Source organism: Desmodus rotundus, chromosome 1 (assembly GCF_022682495.2).
Source record: "Desmodus rotundus isolate HL8 chromosome 1, HLdesRot8A.1, whole genome shotgun sequence".
Lineage (NCBI taxonomy): Eukaryota > Metazoa > Chordata > Mammalia > Chiroptera > Phyllostomidae > Desmodus > Desmodus rotundus.
In genome coordinates, this window is record NC_071387.1 from 18,344,068 (window position 1) to 18,368,997 (window position 24,930).

At 39.5% G+C, this 24,930-nt stretch overlaps 1 protein-coding gene across 4 annotated transcripts in view; it reads right to left on the reverse strand.

The window, feature by feature from the left end:
* Positions 1 to 24,930, reverse strand: part of KIAA1958 (KIAA1958 ortholog) — a 107,947-nt gene that overhangs the window by 51,151 nt on the left and 31,866 nt on the right. For all 4 annotated transcript variants that reach the window (XM_053921754.2, XM_053921756.2, XM_053921753.1 and 1 more), the window contains exon 2: positions 12,124 to 13,318. In XM_053921754.2, the coding sequence (XP_053777729.1) occupies positions 12,124 to 13,294 (1,171 nt within the window). In that variant the 5' untranslated portion in view covers positions 13,295 to 13,318. The remainder of the gene's footprint in view (positions 1 to 12,123; positions 13,319 to 24,930) is intronic.

Consider the following 24,930-nt stretch of genomic DNA (forward strand, 5'->3'; position numbering starts at 1 on the left):
TTGTGCCTCATTTCCTACCAGTAAAATAAAGGAAACGACCTCTTTCTTCATGGAATTCAGGCAGTGTTGATCCTGGAAATAAAAGTGCTCGACAGATTATTAGAGGACATTTTGTTTTTGTTTTTTATTTACTCCAGCAAAAGAACTTAATAAAATTCCCCAAGACAGCATCTTATCATAGTCATAAGGAGGGAAGCCATAGCATTGGAATTTATGACTAATTCTCAAATTCTCTGTCCATAAACAAGTATAAGAGAAGACAATGTTGGTGAAGTTCTACTTTCTTACAAAAAACTTCTCTATGTTCAGTAATAACATAACAATGTCATAATGCCCCGATAATTCTGCAATCAATTTTATTTATGCTTCACAACCTGTATTTTAAAAGTATTCACATTTTAAAATATACAGAAAAATATACAGAATATTAAAGGATGCTTACCACAGATCAGAGGGCTTTTTATAAATTAATTTAATTCTGTATCAACCCTATAAAATAGATACATTGTTTTCTTCATTTTACAGATGAGAAGGCTAAACCACAGAGAGGTTAAGTAACTTGCCGAAGTCACCCAGAAAACAAGTAGCAAAGCTGGGATTTGAATCCAGGCAACTGTGTCTGGATTTCTAAAATTAAGCCCTGTGCTTATATGAGCCTCTTGTATAAGAGGCCCAAACTCATGTTCCTTCAGATTTAAATCTGTCACTCAGATTTAACAGTAATATTAATATTTGGTTAATATTGTGTCATATTTTTTATTTATTATTATAAACAAAATAATTTTACTAGTTACTTGGGGAGTCTCCGTCACACCAAACTATCAAGGACTATGTATGCCAAGATGAGGAATTCAGTCTCGTATTTCTTACATATTTCACAGGATCAGTCAATACATGTTTAATACATCAGTCATTCTATTCCAGCTTAATTCTCTTTAAAATGCAATGTTCAGATGTCTTCTCACATGGGACAGCCTTCTAATTTTAATATTTTTACATGTTTTAAAAGGAAAACTTTAGAGACACAGTTCAAGTTTCCTGTGCACCCATCCCCATACCCCCTCCTCCCCAAAGGGAACCACTATCATGTACCTGCGGTAACTCTCTTCACTTCATGCTTCACAATTAATTCTGTGTGCAACATATACCAATACACAGTAATGTTGTATTTTCTTAAAAGGTATGGTGTTCCAAATTCCAATTCTTTTTATATTCAATTCTAAATTATCTTGTAATGCTGTCTTCAAGATTTATCTACATTAATAAATGCAGATCTGGCTGATGCATATATTCCATTGAAAACTGTATCACATTAGCTACTGATAGACACTGGGGTGGGTAACTGATTTTTTCCTTGTTATCACAAAGTTGCAAAGTACACCCTAGTACATTTGTCCCTTTGAGGAATATATATATTGATATGTATTCACATATATTTGTGAAAGTTATTCTAGGGCAGATGCCTAGAAACTGAATTCCTAGGTCATATGATATGCACATCTTTCACTTTATCAGATATTGTAAATTGCGCTCCAAAGGGGCTGCACTGATTTATACGCCCACCAGCATGCCCTCACTTGCCCATACTTTCAACAACACTTAGGGCAGTTAAAATGAATAATTTTTGCCTTTCTGCTGATACCTCATTGTTGTTTCAATTTGCATTCCCCTGATTACAAGTGAGGTTGGGCATTTTTCACATATTTATCGATTACATAGGTTTCTTCTTATTAGGAGTGCTTCATGACCTTTGCTTACTTTGCTAGTGGATCATTTGACCTTTGTCCTGCTGATCTGTGGCGGTTCTTCACCTATTCCGTACATGAGTATTTTGGCTACGCACACTGACGTGACCCAGGACAGCCCCGTCCCAGATACGATTTTTATTTTAAGGCTGTCCGCATTTTCAGCTTTTTCCTTTATGGTTTGTGCCTTTTGTGTGTCATGTTTAAAAATCTCATCCTGACACCAAAGCCATTTTGCAAGATTTCCATCCATTTTAAGTTTTATATCCCCACCATCAGATCTTTCAAAGAGATTTATTCATGTCTGACGTGAAGTAAAGATCTAATTTTATTTGGCTCCACACAGGTGGCCAATGCTCAGTACCATTCATGGGCTGGTGAGTTCTTCTCCCTCCGACGTGTTATGACAGCTCTTTCACACAAAGTTCCTGTGTATGTGTGGGTGTGTTTCTGGGATATATGTGCTGTTCCACTGTTCCATCTGTCTAGCTTTGTGGCAGCCCATTTCACTTTAATCACCATAGCTTTATAATAAGGTGTATACGTTACATGTTGTATGTTATGTAAGATATAACGGGCTTTCACTATTGGTGAAACTGTCTTTATAAAAACATAAATACCTGGAAAATATTAATACATGACAATACAGTCAATTCTGTTTCAAAAGAATGATGGTAGTTAACCACATACACCCTTCCCATACCTCTCCCCCAGTGTAGAAAACAAAGCTAAAAACTACTAATTTTAAAGCTGTTTTCTAAGAACTGCATTGCAGGAAGGAAGGCAGGGAGTGCTCAGAAGCCAGGGGCTGGAGAGGACCATGTCCAGCTCCATCAAAGCATCATGACTACAGGCTTTCCCCTACACACAGTAAAACCTAGCACAACCCCCACCGCCACTCGGAGAGCTGCACTTTGCTCCATTGGTGGGGAAGGGCATTGTGACAGGGGAGAGAAGATCTTGTGACACTCATAAAGGAGAGCCAAGAGCTGGAGACCTTCAGGGAGGAAATAACGAGACGCTGTGACCCTCAGCAGAGGGTGGAAGGTAGCCTCCAAAAGGCTACGGAAAGGGGTGCTGATGGTGCAACTCCGAAAGGGTTCACAGAGTTCAGTAACACTTTAGGGATCCATGATTTCATCAAGGTTTTCACGTGCTCTCTCCTCCCATGGACATGCAGACCCTTATCTTATTGGGGAGAAGGACTGATTTCTTCACTGACAATTAGGTGAGTGGAGGAATGAAACCAGGTTATTGCTTTTAGATGAGGTTGCTAACATCAAGCAGTTGAGTCCTGGAAACTCCTGGGACCAAGTATGTAATTTTTCCCTAGGATGTGTTCTTGCCATCAATTATTTACCAACACAATAGCCACGTGCGAACAATGTGCAAGACACTGGGACTGGAGACAAGGGTGCTGCACAGTTCCATGAAAGCCTCCCTCAGTATGAACACGAATAAATTAGTTAAGCATCTAGTCCAATAACTTTCATCTAAGAGGCCCAATGAAATAAAGCTCACTCCCCTTCACCAGACCTTACCAAACTCCCCACATTACTACCACTACTGATGGCAACTGAAGGAAATTAGGCAAGGAGAAAGAGAAATAATGGAAGGCGGAGGAAAAGAAGGAAAGAAATGACATACACGAGGCAATACAAAATATCAACGTCCAGAGTCCTATATATCCTCCTTACTTGTGTGTGTAACACAACCTTACTTGTGGGCTACCTCCTGGTGATTTTGCTGTTCAATTTCTCTTAGTAATACGATGTCCTTTCACAAGGGACCAATCTAGGAAATGGCAAAGAAATAAAATGGACCATTTCAGGAAATAGTAGTATCATGTGAATTGACATAAGAAAAGGTACACCTAAGGGAAAACTCATAATTCAAAATTAACTTTTACTACATATGCAACATGGTGGTAAGAAGTTCCAACTGGGATTTCTCTTATTTCCCGGAATGCCCTTAAAGCCTTGGGCTGGAAGCAAAGGCACTAAGTACCTCCTTCTCCCATTCTAGGCTCAGAGAATGTGTTAAAAGGAAATGCCCCACAAAGGACACATTTCAGTAGAAACCCCCACTGGGAAAGGGGGGAAGGTTTAGTGTGAGAAGAAGCTGTCTCTTCCATCCTGTGGGATGCTTGTACCGTTTGTACAGCAACATAGCACACAATAAGAAGCACCATCACACCAGTGGTTACTTACCAAGGAGATGTCATTTATTTTAGCTGAAAATACAAACCTAGTGGCAAAAAGAAAATTATTTTATTTTCCTGCAACACTCAGGAGAGGTTAATACCTTTCCTAGATTCAGATGTTATGCTCCTCTAGATTGTTTTTTAAAAATGAAAGCCCAGTCTAGCTAGCTTAGGCAAAAAAAGAATTGAATAAAGGCCACAAAACTTCCTGGAACATCACTAAATCAGGCTTGGAGGTGTCTGCAAGTAATTCCCTGACCACACCACAGATTTGTTCTGGTGGGGACAGCCCAGAAATCAACACTCTAGAGTGGGCCTCTGACACTGGAACTGCTGCTGGGAGGATGCTCCTGCTGCCTCTAAAAACTGACTGTATTTGCCAAACAGATTCTTGTAAGTCCTTCCGAATAGTCCAATGTGAGTGCATTTGACTCACAGGACTGCCCTCACTGAAGTACAAACCTGGAAAGCAAGTTTCTGGCCCTTCCAATTGGGAAGTGCAGGTGTACAAAGAATGGAGTTCTCTCACACAGGAAGTGTTTCAAGTTACTGGGTACCCAGATGAAATAACAACATGCCCCAGAATGTGGATGCTGCATTCCCCAGATAACTGCTTCTCAACTTACAATGCAATACAGATTTAAATTTATGACAAGTGTCCAAATGAAAAACCTCAAAAATAGAATCTAAGCTACTGGGAGACAGTCATAATTCTTCTAATAATGTATGTCTTCTTTATTCATCAAAATTTGCTAAGATTTGGGTTGAGCAGTATGATAGAACTGATGTGAAAATTAATAAGTTTATCCACACCTTGATTAAAATTTTGTAAGTTTGTGAGTTTAATTCTGAACAAAAATAAGGATGCCTTTTTCCATTAGGGGAATAGAATTTAAATGGCATCTTTAAAACTAAACAAAATGGAACAATTTCTCTTTGTTTCTGCTGACTCAATAGTCACCTGTCAAATTATTTTAAAATATTATTCAAAAAACAAACAAAGGCCAAAGTGAGTAAAAGGAAATCATAAAGATCAGAGCAGAAGTAAACAAAATAGAGTCTAAAAAACAATGCAAAAGGTCAATGAATCTAAGATCTGGTTCTCTGAAAAGATAAACAAGATTGACATTTAACCAGATTCATCAAGACAAAAAAGGGAGGACCCAAATAAAATCAGAAATGAAAGAGGAGAAGTAACAACCGACACCAAAGAATTATAAAAGACTCTAAGAAAATATTATGAACAACTTATATGCCAATAAATTCGACAACCTGGATGAAATGGATTAAGTTCCTAGGAACACATGAGGAATGTCCAGAAGATATCCAGCCATGAAATATGAAAAAGAGACATTGATTGAAGCTAAAAGAAACATTGTACACCAGACAATGATGCCTCAGGCCCCTTCAAGGTAGTACCTCAGGACCTCGGAGAGTTCTCCCAATCGCCATCAACTGCCATGTAGCCTTTTCCTGAATCTCACTGACAGTCTGAAATCTCTTCCCTTTCAAAGGTGATTTTAGTTTTGAGAAAAGCCAGAAGTTGCAGGGTGCCAAATCTGGGCTGTAGGGGGCCTCAGTCACCTGGGTAATTTGATGTTCCGACAAAAAACTCTGCAGGAGATGTGACCCACAAATGGGCACATTGTCATGATAAAGCTGCTACTCATCACTTGCCAACAGCTGTGGCCTTCTGAATCATTCAAACAGTTCCCACGGAGGAATGTCAAACTTAACACAAAATTTGATGCAGATTCATTGCTCTACTTGCTCAGTTGTTTTGAATGTGATGGCCACACAGTACACATGCTCACTCAACAGTGTCTAGGGCATCCCCACAACTAGTACAGTGAATTTGTCATTGTTTATGCATGCAAATTCCAGTCCACACTTCTTAGCTGTCAGGTACCACTGATGTCGTGCAAACCGTTCTCATTATATTAACAATGGCTGGACTTTTTCCAGACAGACCTTGTACATTTTCCAAAACTAAACAGGGAGAATCAGAGAATCTAAATAGACAGATTACACCTAGTGAAACTGAGGCAGTAATCAAAAAACTCCCAGCAGACAAAAGCCCTGGACTGGATGGCTTCACATGTGAATTTTACCAAACATTTTGAGAAGACCTACACGTCTCTTTCTCAAACTATTTCTAAAAATTCAAGAGGAGAGAAGACTTCCAAGGTCATTGTATGAGGCCAGCATTATCCTAATTTCAAAACCAGATAAAAACACTACAAAAAAAAATTATAGGTCAATATCCCTGTTGAACATAGATGCTAAAATCCTTAACAAAATATTAGCAAACTGAATATAGCAATACATCAAAAAGATCATACACCACAATCAAGTGGGATTTATTCTGGGAATACAAAATTGGCACAACATTCTCAAATCAATAAATGTGATATACCACACAAAAAAAATGAAGGAAAAAAACTACATGATCATATTAATAGATGCAGAAAAAGCAATTGATAAAACCCAGCACCCATTTATGATAAAAACTCTCAGCAAAGTGGGAATAGAGGGAACATAGCTAAACATAATAAAGGCCATATATGACGAATGCACTGCCAGCATCATACTCAACAGAGAAAAACTTCAAGCATTCCCCTTTAGATTGGGAACAAGACAGGGTTGTCTGCTTTCACCTGTCTTATTCAATGTAGTACTGGAAGTCCTAACTATAGCAATCAAACAAGAAGAAGAAATACAAGGCATCCAAATTGGAAAGGAAGAAATAAAACTGTTTTTATGTGCAGATGACATGATACTGTACACAGAGAACCCTAAAGATTCCTCCAAGACACTATTAGAACTGATAAACGAGTTCAGTAAAGTAGAAGGATACAAAATTAATATCCAGAAATCAGTTGCATGTTTATATACCAAAAATAAACTCTCATAAAAAGAAATTAAGAAAGAAAACAATCCCATTCACTATTGCTTCAAAAAGGATAAGACTCCTAGGAATAAATCTAACCAAGAATATAAAAAATCTATACTTGGAAAATTCTAAGACACTGATAAAAGAAACTGAAGAAGATACATATTAAGTGGAAGCACATCCCATGTTCACAGATAGGAAGAATTAACATCATTAAAATGTCCATGCTACCCAAAGCAATGTATAGATTCAATACAATCCCTATCAAGATACCAATGACATGTTTCACAAAACTAGACCAAATATTTCAAAAGTTTATATGGAATCACAAAAGGCCCTGAATAACAACAGTGATCTTGAGAAAGAAGAACAAAATTGGAAGAATCACGCTACCTAATATCAAACTATACTATAAGGCCATAGTAATCAAAACAGCACAGTACTGACATAAAAACAGACACAAAGATCAATGAACAGAATAGACAGCCCAGAAATAAACCCACTCCTTTATAGTCAATTAATATTCAACAGAGGAAACAAGCACATACAATGAGCTAAAGACAGTTTTTTCAGTAAGTGGTATTGGGAAATTATACAGATGTGTGCAGAAAAATGAAACTAAGTCACCTTTGTGTGCCATACACAAGAATAAATTCAAAATGGATTAAAGACTTAAATGTTAGACCTAAAACCATAAAAAACCCTAGAAGGAAATATAGTCAGTAAAATCTCAGATACTGTCCATATCAATATTTTTTCTGATATATACCTCAGGCAAGGAAAACAAAAAAGGAAATAAACAAATGGGACTACATCAAACTAAAAAGTTTTGCAGAGCAAAGAAAACCATCAACAAAATAAAAAGACAACCCATGGAATGGAAGAATATATTCGCCGATACATCTGATAAGGAGTTAATGTCCAAAATGTATAAAGATCTTATAGAACTCAACACCAAAAAAAAATCTAATTAAAAAATAGGCAAAGGACCTGAATAAATACGTCTTCAAAGAGGACATACAGATGGTCAACAGACATATGAAAAGATGTTCAATGTAACTAATCATCAGAAAAATGCAAATTAAAACCACAATGAGATACCATCTCACACCAGTCAGAATGGCTATCATCAATAAATTGCCAAACAACAAGTGCTGGTGAAGATGTAGAGAAGAGGGAGGAACCCCTCTTGCACTGTTGGTGGGAATGCAGATTGATGTAGATACTGTGGGAAACAGTATGGAGATACCTCAAAAAATTAAAAATGGAATTGCCTTATAACCTAGTATTTCTGCCTCTGGGAATTTACCTGAAGGAACCCAAAACACTAATTTGAAAGAACATAAGCACCCCTATGTCCATTGCAGCATTATTCACAATTGCCAAGATATGGAATTAGTCCAAGTGTCCATCACCAGATGAATGGATAAAATAACTATGGGACATTTAGACAATGGAATACTACTCAGTCATAAAAAAATAAGAAAATGTTAAAACCTTTGCAACAGCATGGATGGACCTGGAGAACATTATGATTAAGTGAATTAAGCCAGTCAGAGAAAGGCAAATACTATATGATTTCATTCATGTGTAATCTAATGAACAAATTGAACTAACAAGCAAAATAGAGACAGACTCACTGATAGCAGGTTGACAGATCTGGGCAGTGAGGCAATTAGGGGGTAGAGGGATCAAGCAAGAAGAAAAAAAAAGGACTCATGGACATGGACAACAGTGTGGTGATCGCAGGGCACAGGAGGGTATACAAGGGGAAAAAATGGTAATGGAAGAAATACAATAAAAGTGAATTAATTAAAAATATCAAAAAAAAATATCGCCACTTGCGTGGTGAACACACAATATACAGATGATATATTATAGAATGGTACACCTGAAATCTGTATAATTATATTAAACAATGTCACCCCAATAAATGCAATAAAAAAGGAAAAAAATATTGCCAGCAAAGCAATAAATAAATAAATGTACTATTCAAACATATGCAGTATATTTCTACAATGATCTGATAAAGACTCCAACCTATACAATACCCATTTCAAATGTACCCATTCTGCTTTCCCCTAGTTCTTTCAGAACCTCTCTTCTTTGCTTAGTCCCAAGTAATACTTCACATAATACCTGTGTAAGGTCCATCTGTACTATTTATTCACATATATTTGGATGTGCTGGGTTCTACATTTCTTTAAAAATCTATGCTTAGAATGAAGACTATTAATAAATAAAACTTTTCTAGAACAACTATTTAATATAAATAAATATGCAAAACAAATAAATAAAATTTTTATAGCACAAAGCCTAGTTTGGGCTCTGTGGAACAAGATAAAATATAAGTTAACTTTCTTTATGTTTCCCATTAGAAAAATGTCAGATTTCAATCTGTCCCATTGATGTTCTCAATCCAAATAGTGTTTCCCTAAAGTCAATAGTATCTTAGCAATATAATATTCTCACACAGAACAATGGATCAAAATATCAGAATCATTTCTTAGGAAATTCCCACCACCAGTTCTTCATACTGTTTTTTCTTAAAGGTTGAATTCCAAGCTAAACTAATCCTCCCTGTAACAGTAAAGCCAAATCATAGTTTAACAACTGTATACCTTATGTGCTATCCCTGGCCATGTTTGCTCTTTATAGCTATCTTAAAAGTGCAATTTCATTCAGAAAAGGAAAAAAAACTAAGAAAATGTCATCTATACAACATTAAATAGATTAAAATATTTTTCCAAGAGGCTGAATTTCTTTTCCAAAATAATTACATAGTAAGACACTCATATTTGGTTTAATAAAGAGCCCCAATGTCTCATTTACTATCCTCTAGGCAGATACAAGTAAATCTTGCATCTTGCTTTGCAGGGGGAAGTTAGTGGAAAGCTGTGCAATACAAATAGTCTTACTATGCTGTTTTGGTACACTGACTCACTTTGCAAAAGGTAACTGTACCCTCAAATATACATTAAATGAGAATGCAGAAAACTCTGTCGGGCTCAGTCTCCTATATATTTTTTAAGGGTGGTGGTTGGAGGAGAGAAACAGATAAACCAGATTCACAGCAATTTAAGTGAAAAGGTACTACGTGTATCCTGTAGGTATCAAGAATCAGATTTCCTAGTGCTAAGACTTTCTCAACCTAATAAAGATAACATTGTGTCTAATGATGTGAAGATTAGCCAAAGACCATATTGTTATTAAATGATTGAAGTAAATCTTTTAAAAAAGAAAGAAAGTGGGGGGGAGAAAAAGGGGAAGAGGAAGTACGGAGGAGGGACAACTCATAGAATGGGAGAAAATATTTACAAATCATGTGTCTGATAAAGGACTTACATTCTGAATGCATAAAGGACTCTTAGAGCTTGCCAATAAAAAGACGGTCTAATTGAAAATGGGCAAAGGATGCGAATTTCTCAAAAGAGGATATACAAATGGTCAATAGCCACAAGAAACAAAGTTCAACATCATTAGTCATTAGGGCAATGCACAAAAATTCACAATGAGATACTACTTAACACAAACAGAATGACTGATTTTTTTAAAATAGAAAATAACAAGCGTTGGGGAGCATGTGGAGAAATGGGAACCTTTTACATGGCTGGTGAGACTGTAAAATGGTGGAGCTGCTTAAGAAAACAGTTTAAAGGCAGCTCCTCAGAAAGTTAAACATAGAGTTACCATATAACCCAGCATTTCTACTTCTAGGTAGTTACCCAAGACAAACAAAAATATATGTCCAAACAAAAACAAGTACACAAATGCTATTAGCAGCATTACTCAAAATAGCCCCAAAATGGGCTATCAACTGATAAAAGAAAAAAAACACACAGTATTATCCATACAATGAAATACTATTTTGGCAATAAAAAGGAAAGAAATGCTGATATATGCTACAGCATAGATTAATCTTTAAAAATATGCTACGTGCAAGAAGGCCATCACAAGAGGCTAATACGACTCCATTTGTAGGAAATCTGCAGAATAGGCAAATCCATAGAGAAAGTAGGTTAGTGCATGACGGGCTGGGCGGAAGGAAAAACTGTCTGCTAATGGTTATAGGGTTTCTTTCTGGGGTAACGAAAAATTTTGAAATTAGATAGTGGTGATGGTTGCACAAGCCTGTGAATATACCACAAACCACTGAACTGTATACTTGGCAAGAGTGAGTTTTATGGTTATGTGAATTATATCTCAAGAAAGCTAGTATTTTTAAATGAAAGAAAAACTGAAAAGTACAATTTCAAATCAAGATATATTTTCAATTGTATGTTTTATTATAATACCATAACTGTGTTAGGAAGATCATAAATCAAAGGTTTCCTTTGGTGATCTTAGGTTTGATCCTAACACTGGGAAAGCATTTTGTAAACCAACTTAATTGTAGGAAGTTGCAGGGAAAAGGCACAGGTACCTCAGGCCTCTAGGAAGCTTTTCCCAAAATCATGACTTTCTTGACCTGTACTAAAATGAAACCAAAATGTGCCACAAACTTCTGCTTTCTATATCCTCTGTATGTCTGGTTATCTTTGTCCATATTTCCAACTCTGGCTCATTAGATTTGAATCATGAACCTAAAAGCACGACATCCAAACCCTCTTCATATAATAATAACCCAGATTAAGTTAAGTACTGAACGTTAAAATTACAGAACATTAGATATTAGAGTCACGGAAAATTATTTCCCTGTCCTCCCAATCCATTCCAGTTAGACTCACATAATCCAGACATACAAGCTATCTGATTCTCTTAAATTTTGAGAGAAGAGAGCAAATTCTTTTTTAAAAAAACTTGTTTTAAACTGCCACACCAACTAAACTAAATAGAAATGCCAAGCTCGTTCAGACAAATAAGTAATAATGGAAAAGCATTAGGCCTACTGTCATATGCGTAACACCATCATTTTGGCTTCAAACAGCAACCAAATACCTTGATACTAATAGGACAGCATAAAATTTTTTTAAAAAATAACTTCACTTATAAAAATTCAGCCTAAGATCAGACACAAACCTTAAACCTAGCCATGCATTATCAACAGCACAATCCTACAGCTGTCCTCCCAGCCTTGAGGTGTATCAACTGGATGGATGGCCTCAACTCAAATTTCCTTTATAGCATCACCTGGATGTAACCCATTTCACTATTTCTATCTTTCTGAGAATAATAAAGGCCTGAAGTCTAGCAAACTGAGCCTATGGTTTCAGAAGTGCTGGCGGCGCAGAATTCTCTGATGTGAGTGGATGAGGGACTCAGTGTCACCTCCCGTGCCATACCTGGTATGCACTGTGCCATGGCCTCGGTGGTTATGGTTGGGGCCACCTGGGGCTGCTGCTGACTGGAGCTCACTTCTGGCTCTGTGTTAACTGAGGGAGAAAGGGCCACCTCACAGGAGGAGACCTGGCTGGGCAGGTGGGGCAGGAACTCTTCCGAAGCAACTTGCTCATCCTGTCCAGGCAGCTGCAGGGCAGACAAAGGGATGCTGATCTGTTTGTTAGGATGGGATGTGCTCACAGGCATCTGCATGGCCACCTGCTGGTTGGTGCCATGCGTACCGGAGGGTCCTCTGTTTGGTGAAGCCAGAGGTGCCCTGGCAGTCTTCTGGACCACTGGTCTGGACATCACAGAGGGGGATGCAGAAACACCATGTGGGTCTAGCTCTGTGCTGAGGGCAGATGTTACATGGGGAATTAGCTTAGCAGACCCGACACAGGAGGGACCAGCATGAGTCTGAGGCTTGGGTTTTGCCATCTGCGTCAACGACAGGGCTGGTCCGTCTACTCCTCCAGTCAGCTCTGCATTTGCCACAATGTAATAATCTTCAGGAATCTCTTGTTTGATTTTCTTGATGATGACATCATTGCTGCATTCATCAACCATCTGAGCCTGGGAGCTTGAATGCAGAGAAGACGGGACTATTCCAGGCCTTTTTCGAGCAATGCTTTGAGGCCTTTGGGTTGGGGGTTCAAAGTCACTATCCTCATCTGTAACAGAAGACTCACAAACCATGTCAAACAGGGTGTTTTCATCTTCATACTCTTCAACACCTTCATCCAGTTCAGAGGGCTCACTGCAATAAGAGAAGTCACAAGAGTCTCTGGTCCGATTACAGTCTAGCTTCGCTTTCACTGGTCTCCCAGGGTACCTTTCAACTGGGCTAGTTTGTGTCTCAGAGGGCACTCCGATTATACTGGGACTATCAGAGTTAAAACTTCTGTTATCCTGGAAACAGACCCTTTCTTGGGACCCAGCTCTGCAAGTAGCTGTCAGTGGCCAGTGATAAGCATGCCCGGCACTACAGCCCCACATTGCAGTCAGGTTCCCATGGGAACCTTCCGAAAGCAAGTGTTTCAGGTTAGGAATGAGGCTGCAAATAGTCCCATGGCTGTGGGCCCAGCTGACCAATTTGGACAGATTCTCAGATGAGGTATGAAGGCAGTCCTCCATGTTACAGGATCAGCAGTGTCTTTCCTAAAGGGAAACAATCCAAATAAAAAGCCGTTATTACCCAAGATATTCCCGTATCTCAATTACTTCCATTTCCTTGAACTATGATCATCATGTAGCATAAAAAAGAAGTGCACTTCACAACTGGATCCAGTTAATATCACTGCATATGGACAGGGACTGGAAAATACAGCAAAAAGTATGGTTGTGAGAGTTGAGAAAATTCTTATTACTTTCCTTTATTTATTAGTGTCTGCATAACAAGAGTGTGCGAGAGAAAGTTAGTTAACCAGTAAAAAAGTGAGCCTTTTCATGGCACATTCTACTTCCAAAGTCACAAAGAGAGAAGTTCAGTCAACCCCTTAATAATAAAATATGTATTTTTTTTATTAACCAAGGTGACGCACTAAGAACTTCACCGTCTGCCATCAAAAATTTCCTTACTAGAGACAGAGTCAACAAAGGCTTAGATCTGTTCTAGGATGGATGTTAGGGAAGGGCAGTCAATATGTCACTCCTCTTCTGGGCAACAGAAAGCAAATATTGCAACCAGGAGTCCAAGAAAGAGCATGGGGGCTAAATTTGGAAAGTAGGGAAGAAGTTTTTAGTAGAGAAGGAAGAGCAGATTGGGAGAGCCACTAGTGGGCAGGATCCTGCTGGGGTGGGGGTGCAGGCTGGCTATAGACCAAAGGTCTGAAATTCTATGTCAAAATATTTGTCTTTATTTGATCATAACAAAAAAATGCAATTAATATAAACATATTATGAGTCATCTAAATAATCTCCTTATATCCTAGTATTGCTGCGTAACTTCAGCACCCCTTTGCCTTTGTACCTCTGCTCACATTAGTGTCCACTGTCACCTAAAGTGACATCACTCAACTTCCAATTTGTTGGGAAACTTGTTCATGCTGTACCCAATTACCCAGACATCCCTGGGAGTCACGCAAACAGGCCCTTACACCAGCTATACAATGTGTTCTGCAGTCACCTTAAAACTTCAGTCCCAGAGTTTCTCTTACCAGAAATCCATCCTATGGCCACGCTTTTCAGTGGCATCATTTCATTCAAATATAGAATGACACTGAGTCGCTAGGCACTAGGAAAACTGTCGTGAACAAGACAGTCGTGTCTGTGCCTACGTGGAATTCACCATGGCAGGATGACAGGGGCAAGTAATAATTACACACGAAATAATCCTGTTGCAATTCTGATAAGAATTTTGCAAAAGCAATGTATTGAGTGCTAAGAGAGCATAAAACCAGAGAGCACTGTTCTCTTCTGGGGGATCGGAGAAAGCTTCTCTGGGAAAGTGATATTTAAGATAAGAGCTGAAGGATTAGTAGAAAGTCACAGATGAAAAGGAAAAGGGATGGGGCCGAAGGAGAGGACAGACTTCTGGGCATAAGGATAAGCACAAGCCAAGAATCTAAGAAAGGTTCTGGAATTCCCCCCACTACATACCTACCCTTAGCCATTTCTGCAATATTCCAGCACCCACTCAGAGGGTCAGGATAACAGATGCAATGATCTGAAGTATCTCTTACCCTAACAATCCTACCATAGTTGACCTACCCGTTCCTAACAAATGCAGCTCACCATCTCTTTAGTGGCAGCACTCCATTCATTCAAATTGTTCTATAGGTATTTACTAGCAGTATTATTCAATCACATTTTAAAGTGGTTTCCCCATCAATGAGCATGATTTCACATGACTCATGCTTCATAGCCCACTCAAAGAAGGGCAGTAAATAGAAAAACAGAAAATCCTATCTGAAAGTAAGTGGTGTTAACACTGTTAGCTGCCTTTACAGTGACATGGCCTCATTTTCCTGATGGAATTTTCTAAGACTTAAAGAGAGTAGCAGTGTCTGATAATGCAGAATCTGTCCTAGATGCTGAAAATACAGTCCCACGTTGCTAAGTGAACTAAAGGCAGGCTGATTCCCGACCGCAGAGAATCGTGTGAAAATACACATGCCACTCTACTGTCCACTGGAACTACTCTGGCCAACGTCACTAACAGCCTCCATGCCAAGGACTTCAGTGGATATTCCTTGGTTCTCTTCCTTTGGCTTCTCAGCAGCTTAAAAGAGCTTTCTGCCTTCATGAAAGCCTCTCTTTCCTTGATTTCCACCATACTACCCTCCCTGCTCTTTTTCTCAGTTTTCCTGGCTGGGGCTCATCACCCTCTTTTTTACCTTTAAAACTGAATTTTGTCAGTGGTCCTGGCACTCTGCTCATGTTCTGTCTCACTGGATTGCTGTCTCTCAATCACCCCTGTGGATCTGGTTATCAGGTATATACCCTGGCCATTAGTACCCAAATTAATATCTCAATAAATGCACTACCATCTCTTCAGCTGCTGAAATCCAAATCCTGCAAGTCACCTTTGACTCCAGCATGTCCTCCACATTTCTACACACAGGAATGTGCAGGGCTGGCTCAATTCTAAGAACTCATCTCAGGCCTCTCGTTTCCAAAAATGACTAGGTTTTACAAAGATTCTGATTACTGCTACACTTCTAAAGTTTGTAGAAAAAAGATGAAACATTCAGAGTTGTATTTTCTTTACTCATTATCATTTTAAATGTGGTAATAAGTATGGATACAATTATATAACATATATGGATACAGTTACATAATATACAAATTAAATCTTACATCTTTACTAGTTCTCAGGAAAGGAAGACAGGTCTTTCGTATTATTGTGAAGTATGTGCTCTTGGGAATAAGATTTTGAAGCTACTGTATACATCATATTAACAGCCCCTCCATTCTGAATGAAGGCGGTGAGTAATGAAAGTGGTACAGGTGCTCCAGACGTGATGATGAGTCTGTGGCAGGTGCTGGGAACGCAGCCTAGTTTTGTCCATGAAGTGAACTACTTCAGAAATAAAAGGGACACTGGAATAGAACTAAGCCCTCCAACTCAGGGTCACAGCATTCATTTTAGAAAATATCACAGAAGGAAAGAAACCATTTGCCTGAGAAATGCAAAGAAATTTTAAAAAATTGATATGGTTTTGGTTGAATATTATGTATGGTCCCTTTGCAAAAGCACATTCTGAATCCATGATCTATTTACCTATTGTACAATTAATAATGCATCAGTGAAAATTCCTATACCTGAATACGGCTTTATATTTAGGAAGGCAAATCCCTCCTCATTACCCCTATTTTTCAAAATTGTTTTCTAATTCCTAACTTCTATGGCAAAGCTTTCAATGTTTCACTAATTAAGTATGACACTAGATATTTGTTAACAATGTTAAAAACTTTCTTGGGAAAATTGTTGTTTCTTAATTATAAGGAATGTTGAACTTTATCACATGTTTTAGTCAACTACAAATTTGATCTTTTTTCTTTTTCACAGTGTAAGCTGTACTTACAGATTTCTGAGTGCTGACCCACTTTGTATCCCCACTGCTACTTATCAATTTCTGTCACTGGCTCTTTCTGACCTTTAAAGCTAAGTTTGCCAGTGGTCCTGGAAGTCCTCTCATGGTACTGTCTTGCTAGATGATGCTTTCATCCACCTCTGTGAATCTCATTAGCAGATACACATTCCCTAATGTTTCCCTAATTAGTATCTCAATAAATGGCATCACCATTTTCCCTATTGCTGAGGCCCAAATCCCAGAATTAATTTCTAAATTTTTTTTTTAAGATTTGGAGATCTTTACAAAAATACACTGCTCAGAGGCTAAGTGGTTGTGTGCAAGGCATCTTCTTGCTCTGCAATCCTTCTCTAAGCACTAAATATAGACTTTGGAAGGGGAGAAACCTTACCCAGTACTGTGGCTCCAGCACTACTGAGGCTGATACACAGAAGGCATTCAATAAATACTGAACAAATATCGAGTGATTACATACCAAGTGAACAAAGTCAACCAAGTTCTCATGAATTCTTTGATTTGAAATACGCTACCCTCCTTTTCTGTCCACCTGCCAGCTCAACCTGTGGGTTGCCCAAGTCTGACTACCTCCTGCCCAACCTGACGAGAACAGATGCCAAGAGAAGGGACAGGGGTTAAAATCCACGTGAAATATTCACTAACTAAAAATCCTTCAACAAGTATGCATCATCTTTAATTGCAATTATACATTACTAAAAAATGCCCCAGAAAGCCTGCTACAATTTTCCGCCTAGCTCATTCAAGAAGTCTCAGTGAACAGATGTATTATATCCAACCAACAACAAAATTAGAGAGTAAAGCTATAAGCGTGTGAATTAAGTAAGAGTATGTGAATATGCTCACATGTGTATATTAGATGGAAAACTCCTCAAAACTATGCCCGGTGCCACTCTGAGGAAGTCAGCTGAGAGCTACTTGGCTTTGAAGGCAGCAGATGTGCCCTGGGTGCAGAGGGTTTTCAGGAGAGACCAACACCTGGGCATCAACTCCCATGAAAGTACAGTGGCATCAACTTTTAGGCTGCCTGGATCTACTCAAAGAAGATGAGACATCACTGAGTATTCTGAACTTCCTCTGGCTCCCAAGACGTACCAAGTGAGGTCAGAGGGTGAACACCATGAGCACCCACTCTGCGTGCTACACCACCTCAGTCTTGTTTGTTCCTTAACCTCTCTCTTGCCTGGCCTCTGCTCACGGCATCTCAGAAACAACTATGGTGACTAAAACTATACATAAGTTCACTGACTCTTTTCTTAAAATAAGTACAGTTGGTATACAATGTTAGACTAATTGTATTAGGTTCATGTGGACAATAGTGATTTGCCATTTTTACACCTTACACTGTGATCACCCCCCCCCATTCATCTGTCACCATGTAAATTTACCACCATGTAAATATTATTGACTATATCCCCTTTCACCTTTTTCACTCCCTTCCCCACCCCAACCTTTTGGTCTCTGTTTCTATGAGTCTGGTTTTGTTATGTTTGCTCATTTGTTCTGTTTTGTTTTGCTTTTTTTAAAGATTCCATATGTCAGTGAAATCATATGGCATTTGTCTTTCTCTGTCTGACTCATATCACTGAGGATAATATCCTCTTGTTCCACCCATGTTGTTGCATGAGATATTCCTTCAAAATGCTGCCTGGAGGTGATCGCTGGGGTAGGTAACTATCACCTCCAAAACCAAGCCTTGCTGCCCCAATTTTTAGGAGACTCTTTTGTTCTTTTGGGGGAAACTCATCCATTAATTTTTCTAGTGGGTGGAAGAAGACTTTTCCTTGGCTTGTGTTAGAGTGCTCAGCACCAATTTTCTTTCTGGGTAATCTGATCCCATCTTCTTCCTTTTTTCCAGGTTTATTTGGGGGGAAGGTTGGGGGGGGCTTCTTCTGAAGTCTTCCTTCCTTTTTTTCTAGGGTTCCTACATATTTTAATATAGTTGGCATTCCACTTGGCTTTAAGAGATGAGTAGAGGAGACGGCGAAGTAGGCAGACACGGCTCGCCTCTTTGCATGACCACTTCAAAGTTACAACTAAAATATAGAACAATCAGCACTCACGAATGTCAGAAATTGAGTTGAATGGAAATCTGACAACTATGAAATTGAAGAAACCACATCCATCCAGACCAGTAGGAGGGGCGTGGACATGAAACAGGCTGGCTCCACACCCACATGGATAAAATTTCAAGAGGGGTATCTCAGGATGGAGGAGTCCCAGACCCACACCAGGTCCCCTAGCTCACAATACCAGTGCCAGGAAGTTAAGTCCCCACAACTTCTGGCTGCAAAAACCAGCAGGGATTGAGTTGGTAGAGGAGGCTGCTGGAGCGCTAAGCAGTTCCTCTGGGGGAACCCACACACAGACCCACCTAGTCAGACTTGCTCCCTCTGAGATCCAGCACTGGGGTGGCAGCTTAAAGGGCACCAGTGGTGTACAGGGAGAGACTGGAGTGCCTGGTATCAGGATGAGCAGAGGTCATAGTCCCTTTGCTGAGCACTCCCCCCACTGAGCTGGTAAACTGGTGCCATATCTGAGACTCCATCAACCAGGTTAACACTGTGTGACCCACCCTGGAGATCCACAGAGGCTCTACCCTATCCAATTTACAGGCCCACGCAAGCTGCATTTCCATAAGAATGGCTGGTCTTGACTCCTAAATCCTATCAAACAAGCAACAGCTAGCTTCAGTGAGCCCTAGGCAGCCAGAGCAGAGTCACAGTTCTGCTTTACCTGAGACTCTGAGCCCAGCACAAGTAGCAGCCATCTCAGATTGCTTTATAGCTCAGGTCAGGGCAAAAGACCATTTGGGGCTGACCTTGGCCTACACCACTTGGGAAACCCCAGGGCCTGTGAACCCAGTGGACAGCTACAGACCACATCAGAGCACCACCACCCTGCCCCTGCACAGCTGATCCTCCACGGAGGGCGGAGATTGGTAGTCACTGGTCACAGCCAATCCTTGCAGCTGACTGGCCTGGGTAAATCCCTCCCAATGATCTGCCAACAGCAACTAAAGCTCAACTACAAGAGGAGGATTCAGCCCACAGTAAGGGAGTGCCTCGAGTACCCAGCTTGGGTGATAGGGGAGGCTGTGCCACTAGACCCTAAAGGACACCAACTACAATAGGCCACACTACCAAGAAACGGAGTTGGGTACCTCTATTGAATACATAGACACACACACAGGGAGGCTGCCAAAATGAGGAGACAAAGAAACATGGCCCAAATGAAAGAACAGATCAAAACTCAAAAAAAAAAAAAAGAGTTAAATGAAATGGAGATAAGCAATCTATCACAAGTAGAGTTCAAAACACTGGTTATAAGGATGCTCAAGAAACTTAGTGAGGACCTCAGCAGCATAAAAAAGACCCAGTTAGAAAAGAAGGGTACACTAACTGAAATAAAGAACAATTTACAGGGAAACAACAGTAGAATGGACCAAGTCGAAAATCAATGATTGGGAACATAAGGAAGCACAGAACAACAAGAAAAAAGAATCAAAAAAATGAGGATAGTATAAACAGCCTCTGGGACAACTTTAAGAGGTCCAACATTTGCCTCATAGGGCTGCTAGAAGGAGAACATCAAGAGTAAGAAATTAGAAATCTACCTGAAAAAATAGTGAAAGAAAACTTCCTTAATTTGGTGAAGGAAATAGACATGCAAGTCCAGGAAGCGCAGAGAGTACCAATTACGATGGATGCGAAGAGGCCCTCTCCAAGACACATCATTATTAAAAGGACAAAGGTTAAAGATAAAGAGAGACTCTTAAAAGCAAGAAAAAAGAAATTAGTTACTGGGAGGTTGCCAGATGAGGGGGTGAGGGGGAGAATGGGAGAAGAGGTGAGGGGATTAAGAAGTACAAATAGGTAGTTACAGAATAGCCATGGGGATATAAAGTACAGTATAGAAAATGGAATGGCCAAAGAACTTACATGCATGACCCGTGGACATGAACAAGGGTGGGGGGACTGCCTGAGGGAGTGCGGGGCAGTGGGTAGAGGGGAACCAAGGGGGGAAGAACCAGGACAACTATAATAGCATAATCAATAAAATATTATTTAAAAAAAGAGAGATGAGTAGAACTTTTGGCTCAGCTGACTGAGAGTCAGAGCATAACCAGAGAGCCACTGCAGCAATGGCGCCCAAGTCAGGCTGGGTAGTGAAATCACCTAGGGCTCTCATGAGAAAACAGAGACTCCTTCTCAGCTCAAATCTAGGGTTTCTGCTTAGCTTTCCCAAAAGGTTAAACTTGGGAATCGGTTTTTATCTAATGTTTGCCGACTATCTTGCAGCCAATACAAGAATCTTCATTTGAGAACCATGGCTGTACAAAACTTTTAATGTTGAATATGTTATACTTAATCAAGCCTTTAAGATGTTTTGCTTAGTTTGATTCCAATTACTCACTAATATAAGTGCTACAATGAACGTATTTTTATATTATCCTTCTAATCTACCTGGATGTGATTTTGATAAATGCTTAGACATAGAATCGAAGCAGACACTTCTTTAATTCTTTTGGTCAAACTGCCTTCAAGGGAGGGTCTACTACTGACAGCTTCCAACTGTAGGACAGAGTGTCTACTTCCTTACCTCTCTGCCTAGGTATGAACTATTTGTTTTAATTGTTGCTAATATTAAAGGTAAAATACCATCTTATTGCTGAATTATTTTATAATTGTAAAAATATTTATTCACTCAATAAACATTTATCAGGCCCTGTGAACACTGTAGTACAAAAACAAACATAGTTCTTACTCTCATTTAAAGTGTCATTAACTCAATAATCAAATAAGTAAATCTAGTAAATGGTACTTATCATTATTGTGAAGGTGGGCCATCAGATCTTATAAAGCAGAGACTTGACCTATTTAGAAATGTCAGAGAAAGCTCCTCTGGGATTTAAAGTTAACAACTAAGATGATAATGCACACTGACAGAGCACTTACCATATGCCAGGATCTACTCTAAACACAACAGATATATTAATGTACTGACTGACCTTTATGAGGAGGTACTGTTATTATCTCTATTTCACAGATGAGAAAACCGAGTCAGACAGTTTACGAAACCTGTCCAATGTCACAAACCTAGTAAATTAAGAGTCAGGATTCAAAGCAGCGGAGTCTGCCTGAGTCAGTGTTACTCACCACTACTCATACTACCTCTCAGGTGATGCTCCCGAGCCCACACCCCTCAGCACCTTGGGAGCACGGCTCCAAAGATGAGGCACACAAGCTCCTCCCTCTTGCTCTCAGAGCTGCACCCTCCTCCGCAACCCCCAGAGTTCCTACCTGACTAAGGAAGGAAGGGAATTTTCCTTGTTTCTAAATTAGTGTCACCAAATCACTCATGTTGATAATTTCTTGGTAATCATCTCTGTCTTATAGGATATTTGATTATTAACCACCACTATTTTATGAGGACACAGGGGGAAAAAATCCATCGATTTCTGATTTTTAAAACTCTCGTACTGAAAGCGATTGCCTCTGGTAATGACCTTGCCTGACCGCAGCCTGGTTCCTGTAGGCTGGCATCTATCTTTATACTTGCAGGTACAGTACGTCAATAGACAGACACTAAGGATGGACTGAATTACTTCGAACGTGGTGAAAACACAGGCATTAGAAACAAGGGGACTAAAAAGGCTTAAAACCAAAGATATTTAATCCTTTGTCAATCTGCCAAACATTTTGAAAATTTAAAGTATGACATCTTAAAGAAGCACATTCCCAGGATATTGTGAGGAACACTGACTCCATCCAGCCCCTAAATGAGTAAGTGAGCAAATTCTCTAACAGATTATTGAGCAAATGTGCACTACTCCCACAAATAAAGTACAGAAGTCTTCATTATGCAGATGCTCATTGACATGATCCTATAATCATGAGATTGTGGCAAGAGAAAAAGCTGTGATACTCAAAAACATTCCCCAACAAGCTGACCAGTCTCCACTCAAACTCCCCATCACCCAACACTAGGTCTAGTTCCGGGAACCTGCTTCGGTCACTCTCTCATTCCGACTTTTGGATGCTGCGAACACCTGAGCACAATGAAAGCAAGATGAATGTAAACTGAAAGTAAAAGCATTTCCAAAAACGCAGGATTTAAAGAAGTTGCTGAAAAACGCTAGAGAACTACTCTAATCATGTGTAAAGCCATTTTAACAAGTTAATGTTTGGCAGAGTTAGACTAGTTAACAAATGTGGAGAATTCACAAAGATGATACAATGGACACTTCAAAAAAAGAATAAATCAAATTTCCAAGAACTAAGAGAGGCCATTCAGAAAACTGAAGATGCCAAGGAATATTTTTGCAATACCACCCTCCTCCTAACCTGGCTACGTAAAATAAAATTGATGGATATACTGCATTATGCTCTTACATAATTTTGTCAGGAAAACTATATCCCCCAAATAACCACCTAAGCCACTTCTTTTTTATTCTAAGAATTAGCATGACCTTGAATTATATAAATTTTGCTAAATCTAAGATTTTTAAAAGATTACTAATAATTTCTGGTTTATTTTTTGAGTTGAAGCTTGTGCAGCATCAGGGTTGGAAAGGAACGACACTGTGACACATGCCACAACATGGGTGAGCCTTGAAGACATTATGTGAAGTAAGCCAGGAACAAAGAGACAAATGCTGTATAGTTTCACTTACAATCATTTACCTGGAAAAGTCAAATTCAAAGAGATAGACCATTGAATAGTGGTAACCTGGGTCTTGGGGAGAGTGAAATGGGGAGTTATGGTTTAAGGGGTACATTAAACTTTCCATTTGGGATGATGAAAAAATTCTACATATGGATAGTGCTGGTGGTTGCACAACAATACGCAATGTAAATGTACTTAATGCCATTGAGCTATACACTTACAATGACTAAACGGCAAGTTTTATGTTATGTATATTTACCACAACAAAAAAACCTTCATAGTAAAGCAGAAATAACATGTAATTTCCTTAAAGCCTTAAGAAAAAAAAAAGACCTGTGCAGCAAAGGGTTAATTCAGTGGGCTGGGGTTGCTCAAACCCCGCAGAGGTAAAGAAAGGAGGCCTAGCCGTTGACCAGTTTCTGGGAGATAACCTCTAACCTCATGCAGTATCTTGGCTGTAAGAATGTTTTTCTATGCCTGAGGCCTAAAGCCATAGGCTATCATTTTGATCTCTAGGTGTTTGCAGGCTGAGTAGCTTGAGGGTGAGCCTTCCTAGTTGGCAATAAGGTCATACATTGCTGCTGGGACTTACCGAGTCCACTGGGAGGGCACACCAGGAATCTTATGCCTGCTTTCTCTTGGACTTCATCCATCTGTCTTTTCCCTTTGCTGATTTTAATCTGCATTCTTTCACTGTAATGAACTGTAACCATGAGTACAACAGCATTCTGAGTTCTGCGAGTCATTCTAGAACCCTCCCCGCCCCTCCCTACCTCCCATAAGGCTTGATTAGGTGCCTCTCCAATTGCTCCCCTGGGACCCTGTTGTACCCTACTGAAATGTCCACCTCTACTAAAGTGTTAACTCCTTGAACATAAGGCTTATGATTTTATTAATCATTATACTCTCAGCTCCTAGCCCAGGACCTGGCACACAATGAGGCTTCAAATACTTGTGGACTGACTGAACGAACAGAATCAGGATATACAGAAATAATGTGGGCATTTACAGAGAGAAAACAGTGTTAAGGCAAGAAGGTGGGAAGTTCCAGGTATGCAGAGAACAGCAAACACTTTCATTTGCTTGAAAATGGAGTAGGTTAAGGAAAGGAGCCAGATACAAGGTAACGAAAAATAGGTTGAAATGGCATGGAGAGTTACAGAGGCCAAGCAAAGAGAGCCTGAACTTTACTGGGAAGGAGAAATCAGGGGGCAGAAACAGGTATCTGTTTTAGTTACATCTACCTATGCCATTTATGAGTTTACATATATCAGCAGGAATTTACATATTATCCTGGCAAAAATGAGGCAGCACATCCTCTGGTGTTTCTTTGGTCAACTGCTATCCTGTGTATCTGCCTCTATATGTTGAACGCCAGTGTGTATGGGGGGGGGGGCAGGGGGGAGGAAGCTAGTGTGTGGAAATGTATCCATTGTAGAGATTGGCATGCACTAAAGGAAATGAATCATTTCCATAAACCTTGACTCTCTAGAGTGGTGCAGTATGTTTCCAACCTTAAATATGCTAAACTGGGATTCAGCAGATGTAGGC